Source organism: Haliaeetus albicilla, chromosome 1 (assembly GCF_947461875.1).
Source record: "Haliaeetus albicilla chromosome 1, bHalAlb1.1, whole genome shotgun sequence".
Classification (NCBI taxonomy): domain Eukaryota; kingdom Metazoa; phylum Chordata; class Aves; order Accipitriformes; family Accipitridae; genus Haliaeetus; species Haliaeetus albicilla.
In genome coordinates this window covers 17470611-17485645 of record NC_091483.1, presented here as the reverse complement: position 1 = coordinate 17485645, position 15035 = coordinate 17470611, and the positions used below count along the sequence as shown (strand labels likewise).

Below are 15035 nucleotides of genomic sequence, written 5' to 3'. Positions count from 1 at the left end.
GCATATTTGTTTGTTGGAGATGTTTCTAAAGCAGGTAGTCGATAATTTAATGGAGTGCCACTTCATTCTTGTGTTTGTAGTAATAGTAGATATATTCCTTTTCATCCTGTGTATGCCATTTATCACTTAGAGATCTCCAGCAAGTCCCATCGTTTTTTCTATGAGCTGAAGAATCAGCTAGTCAATTTAATCTCCCCTTGTATTTCAGTTGTTTACTACCCCAGCCATCCTTATCTCCTCCCTTAGTGCTTGCTAGCTTGTTGTATTAATTTTGGGAGGAGACCAGCCTGACACGCTGTGTTCAGAGCTCAGTGGATTCATACAGTAGCAAAATTATGATTTCTGTCTTGCTCTTGACTCTTCTTCTCTTTCCCTTTGCTTTTTTTGACCATTAGTAAACACTGAGCAAGCATTTTCAAAAGACAGAATCCCCAGAAACCTGTTCCAAGTTACACTTAGGTCCCTTTATTGTGTGATGTTTGTTAATTTAGAGACAGTTATTTTGTATGTATGGGTGGAAGATGATTATAATGTCTGCATTGTCTTGCAATTAGTGATTTTCACCTTCTATTTTGTCAGCCAGCCACACGGTTTTGTGAGATTTTTCAGCTCTTTTTCACAGGCAGCTCTTGATTTCATTGTCTGGAGTCATCAGCAAGCTCTGCCACTTCGTAGGTCTGATTTTTTTCAGATGATGTATGAGTACAGTTTTCAGCCCAGGCCCCAGTGCAGAGCTCTGTGAGACTTCCCTGGTAACCTCCATTACTTGTGAGAGATGTCCATTTATTATTACCCTTGGTCTCCTATTTTTAAGCTGCTAATAATCCATGAAGAGCACTCCTCCTTATCCCTAAGCTCTCTTTAAGAGCTTTCAGGAGATCGTTCTAACAGCTTTAAAATCCAACTTGGCCATGATTGCACCCCCGCATACCTCCTGATGCAAAGTGCAGTGTGCAGGAGGTCCTAGCCCAGTAATTACCCATGCTGGCACGCTGACAGACAGTATTGCAGCCCATACCCAAGCTGCATGCCCCAGTTTCCTTTGTGTGGAAACCAGGGCAGAGGAGAGGAGGAGGAGGAGAGGGTTGGTGTTTGCTTAGGTTTCACCCCATATGGCCATGGGATGCAGCTAGACCCGGCATGTGCAAAGCATTTCCGTCGTACAGACACTGCCTGTATCAACCAGAACATCCTCGTGCTATCGTCAGAGAGCTCTTACAGATTTGTGAGACGTGACCTCTCTTTGCCAAAGCTGCACTTTCTTCCCTTATAGCATATTTATTTATCTATTAATGTTCCTCTTTCAATCTCTTTGCTAGATACAGAAACGAGACTTACTAGCCTCTGGTGTCTTGAGTGCTCCCTCCCCACTCCCAGACCCATTTTAAGAAATCAGTCACGTTTGTCACCTTCCACGCCTTTTATAAGGGCAATTTAAGCAATAAGCTGCACAGCACAGTTAGTAGTTCGGCAGTTCCATATTTGAGTTACTTTACAGCTCATGGATGGATGCCATCTGGTCTTGGTGATTTATTACTATTCATTTTACTGTATTTTTTTTCTTTCTAAACCCTCTTCTACTCACACTTTAATCTGAAACTAGTTCTCACACTTGCTTACTGAGAAGGGAGACTCTGGTGCAGAGCCTTCCTGGACTCCTTTATGGAGAGCACTGATGCAAAGATTTTATTTAACTTTTCTGGTATGGCCTGATCTTTCTCAAACACTTCTTTTTCATCTTGATCATCTGTTGGCCCAGTGGATGTTCTGGCAGGTTTCCAGCTTGTGATGTTTGAAAGGGTTTGACTGTTAGTTTTTATGACTTTAGCATGAAGACTTGCCCAGTGATTTTACATTTAACTTGGCATAATTATGCTCCCTTAGTACGGTCTCAGCATGACTTTGGGACACCACAAGTCTTTTGGGAGGGTCTCTTCACTTCTCTCGAGGTCCTTGGCAGGAAGGGCTAGGATAGAGAAGAGGTCTGTTCCTTTCAAGTGTCTGTCTGAACGTGGTGCTGCTTTAATCTTTCTGCACATCAATGAGCTGTTTGGTGGCATCTCCAAATGCCTTTCACATGCATAGTACTTCCTTTCACTGCTTCTCCTATAGAGTTAAATATTAATCTTCCCTATTAAAAGAAAAATTAGGAAGTAGTTTCTCTAAACTGGTATGAGAGGAAGAATGCCTCGGTCAACTTCCAGAAAATGCCAGGCTTTGCATGACAGCGTGAGCAAAGTCTTGATTCTGAGGCATTGTTGGCACAAGAGGAGAATTGCTGCTGCATGTGGAATATAGCAGTAGTTTTGCTGATGAACCACTGCAAGTGACAGTGAGCCCTGCCATAATGGATATATAAAATGATATCTAATGGGCACCTTTTCTAGCTGGTGCTACCTTTCTCTGTTGAACTTTAAAAGAGTATCTATTGTCGTGTGTACATTATCATCATTAATTATTGAATATGGTATTGAAAAAGCATTTTGGTAAAGGCATAATTATGTATTTTCTCATTTAAACTGTGATTTGTCTCTTTTGGAATGCAAATGCACACCAAAAGAGAGTATTTGGTATCAGCATTCTGCTAACTGCATGATTAACTGTTAATTCCAGCAGATATTTGGGGGTTTTTGCTATTGATGTGCTTGGGATTTTAGGGTTACATAACTGGGTGATTATTAAGTTGGATTTTAGCACAAGTTCTCTGTTACCAGTTGGGAGCTGAAACTCTCCTTGGCAATCATTATCCACAAGCTGTTGCCAGGTCCTTTGTTGATAGGCATACAACAGGAGGACACTTAGCTGAAACTTTAAAGCAGCTCTAAATTTCTTAGTTATCTGGGATTGTATTCTCTAGGATCACCAGGAGGACTTTCTTGGGAGAAAACTGATTTTCAGAATTGGCCCCTTTAAGTTCAGTGTAAAAATTGCCAAGTTTGTATGCCTGGGTGGGTAAAGCCCACAAAATACCATCTATGCCTGTAGATCTGTTTTAATGTGAAATGACCTTCCTTGTCTGATTATCGGTGTTCAGCATTGGTGGACCTCAGTCTAACCCCTGTTTTGTCCTGGGTTTGGCAGCTTCTTCTGCCAAGGTCATTGCTGTAATGCCAGTGCTCCCAGCTACGCACCCCTCAGTCTGCAGCATCCCAGTCACCTGGAGAGAAGCTTGTGGGGTTAAATGTTTTACTTTGGCAACGGTGGGATCACACGTTCTTGTGGCAGGGTTGGTGGGGGGAGATAATTTCTGAAGTATTTCTCTTTCAGCAACTTGTAGAGCAGGAGTCTTTTTTGCATGCTGTGCTTCCTTGCAGGGAGCAGCTTTCTCCTGTTGCATGTCAGATTCCTGCAGGAACACAGCAGCAGGAGGCTGCTGCAGGACGATCTCACCATAAAACCTCCTTATTTTCAAAGTAGAAGGTAGTGCCAAGGCCTTGCTACTGTGTCAGATTAATAGGACACAGAGTTTTTTTCTCCCCACCTTCTAGGCAGAACGAAGAAATGCTGACTGGCAGTAGTGGCTAAAGTCAGGTAGGACAGGTCAGAGAGATTTGTGGGCAGCAGGAAGAGCTGAGGTGACATTTGGTGGCAGGTCTTGCAGCTTTGCTTTCAGACATGAGTGCTGGCACCTGCCTGCCCCTGTATGAAGGAGCACGTACATGGGCAACAGCTGCATCAGGCAGTTCAGTGGTATCAGCCAAAATGGCCCGGGAATGTAGGAGTATGCTGAAAACCCAGACTGTCGCTGGGGGCTGAGGCAATGACACTTTGGTTTTGGTTTGGTTTGGCTTGTTTTTTTTCCCTGAGCCTGGTACGAGGACAGTGTTTTCCAGCAGCACGATAGAGCAGGCAGCCAGGGGCTGCGATGTTGTAACCTGGCTGAGATCCACCATCGCTTGTGTAGCAGGGTGGCAGGCACCATTGCTTGTGTAGCAGGCAGCAGGGTGGTCATCTGAGGCTGTCACCTTTATGCTACCTCTAGGCTAACACTTCCCTGGATAAACCACCTAATTCCCAGGCTATGTTTATCCATGGCAGTTTAACCAACTGCAGGGTAATAGTCGAATTCTCTCTCCCTTACTGCTTAAGGAGAGCATCTGCTGCCTTATCAGTAGGAGGAGGAGGTCGCTCGTGGTGCCAAAGATGGGGTATTTATTTCTGCTGGCTTACTGACAAGTTAAAGGAAAAATGGGCATGACCCAAATTTCTCTCCAGTAGAAACTGATGACAAAACTGCCATTAATTTCAAAAGGATTGAGTACCTGCATTTGCCATTGATGCAAGGTAACAGGTATTTTTTTCCTTCCTGGAAGGAGATGGCTCTAAAGCTTTAAGAGTTGAAGGCAGTGCGTTGAAGGGAGTATGTTTTTGTCTCTCTCTGCTGTGGCTTGCAAAACGAGCAGATTAGAAAGTGCTGAATAAGAAATAAGTGCTGAATGAAAAGTCATAATTGAATTTTGCCTGAATTCTGAATGTATTTTGGCTTGGGTTTTGATCAGTGCAGTAACTTAATGATGGTGCTCCAGTACTGCTGACTCTGGTTGCGTTTATAATGGCTTCAAGATGGGAAACAGGTGTCTCTGTACAGTCCATCGAGCAGAATGATGCGCAGTGTTTCCCCATGCCGCCGCACACAAAGCAGTGCAGTGATTGCCCCTTTGCACAGCAGAATAGGTTCAGTTTTGTGCTAGGTAGTGGCGTTCTGTTCCCACCATTCTTCATGATGGAGCTGTTGAAGTTGAATACTCCCTCAAGAAAGAGTAAATTGTTGTTACAATAATATGTTTATTCTTTTCTTTCTCCAAGAACCTCAAAACTTCTTCCTGACAAGTGAACCCCTCCTAAGGCAGGTAAGATAATTCAGGCAAAGGGCTTTTCTCATTAGATGGTTTGAGCAGCTGAACAAGGGACTCTGTGATCCCATGTCCCTGGTCTTTTTTCCCCCTTTAACCACAGCTTGCCTGCCTTGCCCTAAAGGCATCTGGTGGTGTTTCACTCCTCTCACCGCCAAGTTCAGACTGACCCCTTCTGGCATGGTTGAAACCATACCTTGCTCTCTGAGGCTTCCAAACTGGTCTTGACCTTCAGGCCTTTGGCAGGTTTTCCTGTTGGGTTGTTTGGTTGGTTGGTTTGGTTTTGTCACAGTGTAATGTGCTTTCTGAATTTCCCTGAAATCATTTTAAATGATGGACAGGCTTCAAATGGATACAGGTTTTAGTCTAGCCAAGGAAAGGCTCTTCATTATAAAACTGGAAACAGCTCTTATAGGGGAAGAAAACATAAAATCAGGAAACACAAAGAATATCTTTGACATCAGACTTTTGCTACAAGTGTTGCTTGGTCTTTTCCTAAGTCTTTTCTGAGCTGCAGAGGCCAAGGGACTAAGTCAGCTGCACGTTTGTTCCTCTGAGGTGCTGTGAAAGGGGACACCTTTGCCCAGTTTTTCTTGAGATTATCAGCAAGCCACCTGAGTCCTGATGAAACTTCAAAACACCCACCACAGCTTTCCCTTTCTTTGCTTCCCTGTCTAATTTAGGAAGATGCCTTGTGCTGCAGCTTTGAATAGTATCCATGAGAAAGTAAATAAAGCATGGTATCAGGTTTGGTTTGGGGCTGAGTTTTGCTTGTGAGTGAATATTCCTTGATGCGTGGGTTCCTCTTTTTGGTTACAGTCAGTTGAGTTGCAGTTTCCATCCTCAACAAGGAGATTTACGATACTAGACTTGATGATTACTTCATAAATTGTAAGTTACTCATTCGTAACGGGTTGTTTCTGTACAGAGTGCCTGTAGTTTCACAATTTTTGATGTTGCTGTTTGGTTTCTGTGGAGGTCACATAAGGGTATTAATGAGATATATGTCTGGTTTGGTATTTAGGCTGCCTAGTCTTAAACAGTTTCCTTAAACCATCCCTCCTCCCCCGGTGTGACTGCTCAAATCCTACATCTCTCTTATAGTTGGGTGGCTCATCCCTTGGTGATTTGGGGCATCAGTCCCATTTTGGCCGGATGCTCAAGCCATTTGCCTAGTCGCTTGCCCCTGCGAAAAAGGACGGCTGCTTCCATGGAGCAGAGGAATAGGAGGAGCTGGGTTGGTTTGCCGCTATCTCATCTGTGTATTCAGCTGTTGGTGTATAGGTGCTGAGGTTGAAACAGGCTGAGGTATTGGGCTGGTACCTCAGAGCTGGTCTCCACGCAGCCTGCCCATGGAAGGAAGATCGGAGATCTAGAGTCAATTTGGGAATAAGGGTGGCAAAGATGAGAGAGGTGAGGACATAGAGATTGCGTGGGGTTAGCAGGGAGATCCCAGATCAAGCGGGGAGAAAGAGAAGACGACCTCAGAAGTACCAGGGAGTCTCTCAACTAGGAACACATTTGCTGTGGTTCATTGAGAGAAACCCGACAGCAGGAACAAAAACCCCTCTTCCCACCGAGGCGGTTGAGGTGCCTTGGAGAGCTTCACCGGCGGAGGTACCCTCCTCGTCTTCCTGCCAGGGGAAAGGAGGGAAAAGCAGCAGCGGTTCAGTTCTGGTGGGGATGTGGTGATCAACTCGGTGACCAGGCAACACAAGGTACCCCTGGCCAAAGCGGCTCTACAGGAGCAGATAGAAATTGGGCAGAGCAGTAGCTGGGGGAACGGGCTGGTTGCGGCCGCTCTGCCTGCCCACAGTGCTGTGGCTGCGGGAAAGGTCAGGCAGAATGTGAGCCGGGCATTAAATTAAGCCTGTAAGGAGACACTCGGGGAACTTAAGATGGATTAACTTAAGGTGTAAAGTTTAAAGCATATTATTATGAAGGAGGATTAAGCTAAACTGAGCTAACGACACCACTTTTGAATGCGTATCCACACAGCGGATTCAGAGCTTTGGCTCCACGCCTTTTATTACTTAAATGTACTTACCTTCTTAAATGTCCCCATAAAGATACATGCTCTTATATTCCAGATCTTCACATTCTCCATTTTCCGTGTTGAGAAGTTTATATGCTCTGTCAGAGGTAGAACTGGTTTTAGTTGCTTGGTTTTTGCTTCCCCCGCACCCCACCCTTCCCTTTAAGGGAAAAAAAAAAAAAAGCAGGGTGGAAGGCAACATAGAAGTTTGTCTTAATTTGTCCCCATGGTGGTAATGGCATTTTTGTTGACTTGATGGTATTTATTCTTAGATGAGACATTTGGTAAGGGAGAAATAACTTTGTTCATGTTATGTTGACATGCCCAAATTTCTGTGTGCCTTATTTCTTTAATTATATGAGCCATTTCTACTGCTTTATTTTGTTGTTACTCTCATGGTATTAGGATGTCTGTGATGTCAGCATCTGAATTTTCCAAAAGCTCTGTGCCCTCTTATTTTACACTGTGTGGGTTAAAAATCAAATGCAAAGTTGAATACTGTAAACTCCCACAAAATGTTTATCTTACATTAAACAGTCATGAATTAACTAACACAATTTGTAGTTATTAATAATTTGTAAATAAGTAATAAATCAACTGAATTGATTTTTCGGGAGGGAAACTGATTTGAAATTAGAGGTTTGCTGTATGTTAAAACTACTGAGTAACTAGTTCTGTGTATAATTTTTATCTCACTACAAACAATGCCATCAGGTTTTCCTTGAGGGTAAACTACAGATCAATATTTTTAAGTAGATAAAAGACAAAATATTTAAAAGACAGACCAAAAAAAAAGCCCAGTCAAAAAACCCTGACTTTTACTACAATTCTTCTATTTAGGCAATCATATAAAAGCAAAACAAATGCAAAGAAAAACATAAGAGTGAAAAAGTAAAATATCACAAAAAGTGCAATGCAATGTTAAAAAAAAAAAAGAAAAGGTTTTGAGTCAGGATACTTTTAGGTTATCTGTCACAGAGAGTGTTTTGCCACACTGTTTAGTGAAAGCATAAGAAACCTGAGACAAAACCTCAAAATGTTTCGGTTTATTTGCTGTGCGGCTTGTGGTATCAGATGAAAGGTCTGGCGCTTCTTGTGTCTGTGGAGGTCAAACACAGGCAGGGATGGTGGCAGCTGCTTTATGTTCTGAGGCTGGAGAAACTAACTTTGGTGTCCAGCAAAAGTAATAATGGATGTAATAGACCGTTCTTGTTTTGAATCCTGCTAATTTTTAGCAGTCTGAGATATACCTTAAAACATATTTTTTTTGAAGTACAAATGTCTCTTATTAATCCTTTCCCTTTCAACTTCAGTACATATCCTTCTGAGCCTCCTGGGAGAGGTCAGTTGAGAATCACCATTATCTGTGTCCTAGGCCTGGCTTTGGTAATTTTGGGAAGAGAGAGGGCAGCAAGAGCAGCAGGAGGGAGATCAGTCTCTGGGGTCCTTCTCCCCAGCTGTCTCTGGGTCAGCTCAGGGGTGCCTGCAGCCGTTTGGTCTCTGGGCAGTAACGACCCGTCAGGCAGGAGGACCTCAGCCTGCTTCAGGGTGACGTCCCCGAAGGGGGGTAGGCTGAGTCATGCAGTGGCCAAGCGTGAAGGAGCCCCCATCCCTGGCACACTCGAGTCATCCATGCTAAGGGCACATCCAAACACCAGGAGAGATCCAGATGCTGCTGTGCTGGGTTGGCCACAAGCCTTGGACGGTGGCCACCGTTCTCAGGCAGGCCCAGGGTTGGAGCGGGACCCCAGGCACAGCAGCTTCAGAAATGCCCGTTTGTGTGCATCTGACATCTTTTAATTCTGCAAATCCTTTCCTGTTTCACCCGGTCCCAGTTACTCAGGGTCAGTCTGTGTGCGTTCGTAGCACACGACCAGTGTTGAGTGTGCAAGTGGCATCTCCAAGTCCTCTGCAGCGCGCGACAGGGCTTGGGCGCTTGTGCCTGCATGCACCCAGCAGTGGAGGCTGCTCTTCTCAAACAGAGGGCCAAGTGGTATTTCAGTCACCATCCAAAGCCTTCAAAGACTATTTTCTTCTATTCGTTTTCTTCCCTGCAGTCCACGATGCATAATAAAACTAAACAAACATGGCATTACTACTACTATTAAATTTAAAAAAAAAAAAAAAAAAGCTGGAAGTTCTTAGTCTCAAGAAGAGGGTGGAGTTGGGGGAAAAGTGCAGAGCCCATATAACAATGGGGAGTCCACTTTATTAGTATTAAGGAGGAAAATAAAATCTGTTCTGGCAGTAGTGAAATAAAACACCAGGAAGATTACATCAGTCTTTGTTTGCACACAGTATGATTCTTCTCTTTCACCAGCCAATTTGTATATTTGAAAAGGCAGTTGCTTGCTTAAAATAATTAGCTGAACTTCATCCAATTTCCCAATTATGTGAAAAAATGTTTGAAGACATATAGACAATTGTTGTTGAGCAATTAAAAAAAAACCCAAAACAGTAGTGGTCACTGAACAATTATAGCGCCTTGTCTAAATACCCACATATATATCATAGTTTCAAAATGAGACAGGCAATTCTCAGTGTGTTTGCTGTAGCTGTTGTGGTTTGGGATAGCAGCTTTAGAAGTATAGCAAAATCCTAACTAATTCTGCCTGAAACTTGTGCAGGATAGGTTAGCCTGGGGTTGCCTCAGAGAAGAGAGATAGGGTCTGAAGCTAAGTGTTTCAAAGTATATTTGAAGAAAAAGAGGAATAAACTGGATACAGGTCATGTATCCTTATTATTTTACAATTTAACAGGCAAAAATCTGTATTAATGAATGAGATCGTATTATTATATACTTCTTTATCCCAGACTATCTTAGATTATTATTTTAGGAAAAAACATACAGGATTTTTTAATATTTCAGTGTTTGAATAAGAGACCATTGCAACAATTTGACTAAGAATTCCCTGTAGGAGATCTAGCATAGTATATTAATAAGAACTTCAGTGACTGGGATATCATTTCTCCTTGTTGTTCCTACGCTTTCATCCTTTGTGCTAGACCTGTTGCATTTTCAGGAAAAGTAGTAATCGGAGATTTTGAAATGGAGGTTACTTGGGAAGGATCCGTAAGTGCTGCTGGCCGAGGCAGTGGTCATCCCAATCGTTTCTTAACTTCAGATTCCTCAGCAGACGTTAAGGCAGTAACGCGAAGTCATGCATTTTATTTTATTTTTGTTAAACCATTTCCCCATTTTCCAGACCTGTCAGCCGTATTTTTACAGGACTGTGTTGTTATTCAGGATGAGAAGAGTCAAGATGTCTGCTGGCACAGTGGAAATCCCTGATCCCAGGGCCCTGCTGGCTTGTGGACCCGACTGTGCGCGGTGGGCAGCGGAGCTCTTTGCCGTGGGTTTTCCTGTTGTCCGTGGCTGCTGGCAGCCTTGGAGGCTGCTGGGCTGGGGCCAGGGCTGACAGCCCTGGGTGGTGCGGGCTGCAGGTGTGAGGCTGTCAGTCCTCCTTGGCCATCCTTTCCCCCAGCTTTATCTCTGCACCAGACAATTCTGAAACCCGTTTCCACCCATAGGTCAACTGATGGGGGGATGTATCTTTTAAAACACGCGTGCAATGCGTGTGGGTTCCCCTGTTGCTGCGCCGCTTCTGACCCCTTCAGCAGGCTTATTTCTGTCAGCCAGGGCAGAGCCAAACAAACGCTGACAATTCAAACACATTTTAAAACATTTTTGCCGGTTCATTAACATCATCCGTGTATAAAACTCAAACTACATTTGTTTCTGTTCCTTTTGGGGGGGGTGGATGTTAATGCTGCCTGTGGTCCGCCAGGTAGTGAAGTGAACTCAGCCATCCGTTGCAGATGGTGTAGGAGTTGAGCAAGGCGATGCCCGGGTCCCCCAAAGCTCCCAGGCAGTGGGTTTTTCTGCCAGCCTGGGAGCACGGGGACCAGGCAGCCCTCCAGGGTTGGCAGGACTCCAGCTTCGTCTCTGCAGTCACCAGGTCCCTTACCTAGCCTGAACTTTGCAGCTGCGGTGTGTCTTACTGACCTCTGCGCAACCAGTGCTTGGTTTCCAGGTCACACCATGCTTTCCTCACGCGTGGGCTGCCCTGTGCACGTTGCGCTTTCCTGTATTTATCCTCTGGATTTTGTTTCTTTCTCTTTGCAGGGAACGGATGCGCCAGTCTGCTATGTTTGAACTGTGCCAGGGGATGCACCAGATCAGTTTGCAGTTTGTTCGCTTGCAGCTTAGCTTTGAGGAGTACACTATAATGAAAGTTTTGCTGCTGTTAAGCACAGGTAAGTTAGCTTCATGATTACATGGGAATACTTGAAAATATTCCAATTCACAAAGAGGCGCAGTGATTTTAACTGATGTGACAATAGAGCTAAACTGTTTCCAGCAGGGCCACAGGAATAAGCCTGGTTTTATGTCTTAGGGTTTATCTGTGGATCTCACTCTCCATTAGCATGGGAAATGTCTTTGCAGTTTGAATGTGTCATTTGCATTGGAAGGACAGGAGTGGCTGGGCAAGGGACTTTGGCCCCCCTCTCTGTATGGGAACTGCTCGAGTTGGCCAAGCATGCCAAGAAAGTGCAACAGGTGTGGGGGCTGGGGAGAAATCCCCACTCAACACTCAAAGCCACCAGTTTGGGTGACTTAACATCACCTTCAAGATCAAAAGATGTACGTTGCCTGTACCGCAAAATGGGTAGTTTTCCAATGCCAAGTGAATTGAGAATGGTAAGCCCTTTTACAGGGCTCTGAAAGTTTAATAAATGACAGTGCATGCTTTATTTTTCTCTCGAGTGTCATGCTTTGAGTTTTCTTAAGATACAAAATTACATCTTGGTGTTTGTTACAGCGCTGTATAGCAATTAGCAGATCTCTTGATCTTATCTTACTGAAAATACTGAAAAACTCCCGTCCCAGTACAATTGTATAAATACACAGACAGTTTGTACATTACTTTTCCTTCAGTCTTGATGAAAAGGCCAATTACCTGTAAACAAACCTTCTTCTGTATAATCATGCTCCTTTTTGTGGGGTCCACTCAGTGACATCATGATGAGATAATGCATCAGCTTGATTGGTGGGCGTTCGTGATGTCACTTCAGTGAACTCACCGGGCAAGAATTCCCCCAGCAGAAGGAGCCTGGACATGGGGTCAATGCGTGGGGCGAGGAGGAGCGGGAGATCAAAGGAGCCGCTTGCGCTTATTCTGGCTTTCACTTGCAAGCTGTCGGCAGCAGGACACGTGCCCGAGGTGGCCGGGGCCGGGGGCTGCCCGGGCTCGTGCTGCACAGACCGTCTCCCCATTCAGGGGTGAGCGGAGCCCAGCGCACCCTTTGAGATCCTGCTGCTTCTCCCATCACCCATCTTCTGCCCCAGCAAGCTGAGAGAAGAAATGAACGGCAAGCGACAGGCGTTAGTTGTGCAGCACTGGAAGGCGCTTATCGCCGAAGCTAAAGGACTCCAGAGCGGGCTGATGCAGCAAGAGATTTAGACACCCAGGAGCCTGCCGAGTCCCCAGCCGTGGTGTGGGCACGTTGGCTGCAGGCAGAGTTAGGTGCCTACAAAGGGATTTGCAGCATTCAGCAAAGCCAAATGGCAACCCCTTCAGGAGAGGTGGTGGGACGGGCACTTTCTCCCTGTCTGCGGTGCCTTTCACTCAGACCTCACCCGTTCCACCCAGCCGGTGGCTCTGTCTTTAAAGTACTTGCCTTTGAAGGAGGATGTGAGGCCGCAGTTCCCGTCCCTGCTGGAGGGGATTTGGATCTGCTAACAGAAACCTCCTGGGGCTGTAAGTTTTTTGGGCTCGGCTGTCTACCTCCCTCCCGCCCTCCCTCCTGTTGAAGCCGTTCCAGCTCCCTGGGACTGGGAGAGATGATACTGACTGGGGAGCGCTTTGTGTCCCAGCCCACGAGGTTTGACCGCCAGGTCCCGCTCCACCAAGGGTTTGAAGAAATGGTCTGCTGGTGAAACTGGACTGTGGGGAGCTGATACGCTCCAGTGTAGCCCTGGGAGGTAAATGGGCTTTTTTGAAGTTTGTCACTCGCGGTCTTTCCAGAAGCAACTAGCAGTGCTGTGGATGTGCCCCAGGGGGTCAAGCTCCCAAAATGTTCTTGAGAGAGTGTCTGGATAGGAGATCTGGCTCTGCTACTTTTTAATCAACTCTGAAGGGGGAGAATCTTTAGAAAAAGAGCCTAAAGGCATGCTAAAAAGGTAGCAAAATTTCTTTAAGCCAGGTATTTATTATTCTACCCTCTTGAGAGTGTTAACTAATGACTTGAATTATTGCTAGAATCTGTTAGGCGAGATCAGCCTGGCCAATTACCTTTAGCTAGCTGGGTCCCTTTGAAACGCACACCACAGTCACTAGAAAACCTACTAAAAATAGTTTGGGGAGAATCAGGATATTTATGTTAGAGAGGAGAGTGAAATGGAAATGAAGACAGTGATAAAACCCAGACAGTGTCATGTGAAGGGCAGCAAACCTGGTTTGGAATGATTGCTCCTTGATACAACCTTATGACAGAAAACACCAGGTTTGTTTTCATTTAAAATTTTTTATTGAATCGTGTGATGAGCAGAGTACAAGTTATTCTGAAACTTTCATGATGACCACATCAAGGAAGTTTCACTCCATTTACATGTGGAAGAAACCACACATTACAACTCAATTGTTTTCTTGCTTTCCACAGACCATGGATTTTGGGAGCTTGCCAAAAGCATTGCTGCATTTAATAAGTAAAATCAGAAACACTGGGCAAACCTCCAGAATTTCATGTTTTGCTTGAGTTCTCTTTATTTGTGGTCTTTCTTTCTTTCTTAATAATCTGGCTGGGGTGATGGTATAATAATTTTCAGACAGGACAGTAAAATACATAGTAGTAGACAAAGGAAGAGTGGCTCTAACAGTCTTTAAGCAGCATGTAGGAATACAGGCCTGTAAACATTAAAGGAACTGTAAAGCCCATGCATTTTGTGCAAGGGCCACAGTGTGCTCTGATGGCTTCACTCATCTTGATTGGTGTCTCTATATTCATTCAGCTTGAACTGAATTTGTACATCTGTTCCAGACAGTTTATCTGTCAGCTGACAGAGAGATTTGGCATCCAGAATTTAAAAATTAAATATTATGTGTATATAATACAAATACATAATATTTACCAAGTGGTAGGCAGGATGGTGCGTTACCTCCTAGGCTTTTTCCAAAGATTCCTCCTTGTGCCTCCTTCCAGCACTTGATGGTGGCAGGTCCCTGCTGCTCACGTGGTGGTAGAGCTCCTCCTTGTTTCCCATTGCTAAATTGCTCTGGTAGATACTGGTGATAGAAGGTACTGGTACTTTTTCTTAAAGCTTCTACTCTGGAGCCATTTGGGCGGTTGTTACATGCTTGTGACGTGATTGCAATGGGATAGAATGCAGTTCACAGGATTTCAAAGATATGGGAACAGATGAACAAGACCATTTCTGTCAGGATGTTAAGTCAGGGTAAGCTAAATTGGAAGATCACCTGGGTTTTTTCTTTCCTTTTTTAATAAGTAACTTCCCATGTAGCTTTCTCTGACATAGCTTTCTGGCTTGGTTAGAAAATAAACTCACTCCTGTACAGTGTAGTATTTTTTTTTCCTTCTGTGGACTAGCATTAGGAGATGCAGAGTAGAAAAATATTTGGTGGTTAAGCGGTATTCAACCAGTCCAGGTATTAAAACACCAGAACATTTTGTGTAACGTTGTTAATAACCTCTTCAGGGTTTTCCTAGAGATCTGATCCTATAAGCCATTCCTGTTGGGGGCAGAACCTGCTGGAGTGCAATGGTATTTGCAGTCTGGAAAGAAACAGTGTATTTGATTTTCTAATTAGCCTTGCTGGTATCAGTCACAGTAAAAAGTATCAGAAGACCTTACTTTTAGTCCATTTGTGAAATGATCCCTCTGGCAGATGGGAACTGGGGTAGGACACTAGAAATGCTTGCAACCGTATGTCGTGGTCAAACACTGGGTCAGGATGCCTGTTTGGAAAATAGTCTTGTTTCGTGCAGAATAATGGCTCTGTTTCTTCTAGGTGTTACACAGATGCTTACTAACATACAAAGAAATTTTAGATGTTACTTGATGGCATAAAAACGTGTTACTTGGTCTAGCATTTCTGCACGTAACAGCTGTAATTCTGTAGCTTCCC

The 15035-nt window shown here is 44.4% G+C and overlaps 1 protein-coding gene across 4 annotated transcripts in view; it reads left to right on the top strand.

Annotated features, from left to right (window-relative positions):
• Positions 1 to 15035, top strand: part of NR3C2 (nuclear receptor subfamily 3 group C member 2) — a 218964-nt gene that overhangs the window by 189166 nt on the left and 14763 nt on the right. For all 4 annotated transcript variants that reach the window (XM_069780415.1, XM_069780394.1, XM_069780405.1 and 1 more), the window contains one exon: positions 11015 to 11145. In XM_069780415.1, the coding sequence (XP_069636516.1) occupies positions 11015 to 11145 (131 nt within the window). The remainder of the gene's footprint in view (positions 1 to 11014; positions 11146 to 15035) is intronic.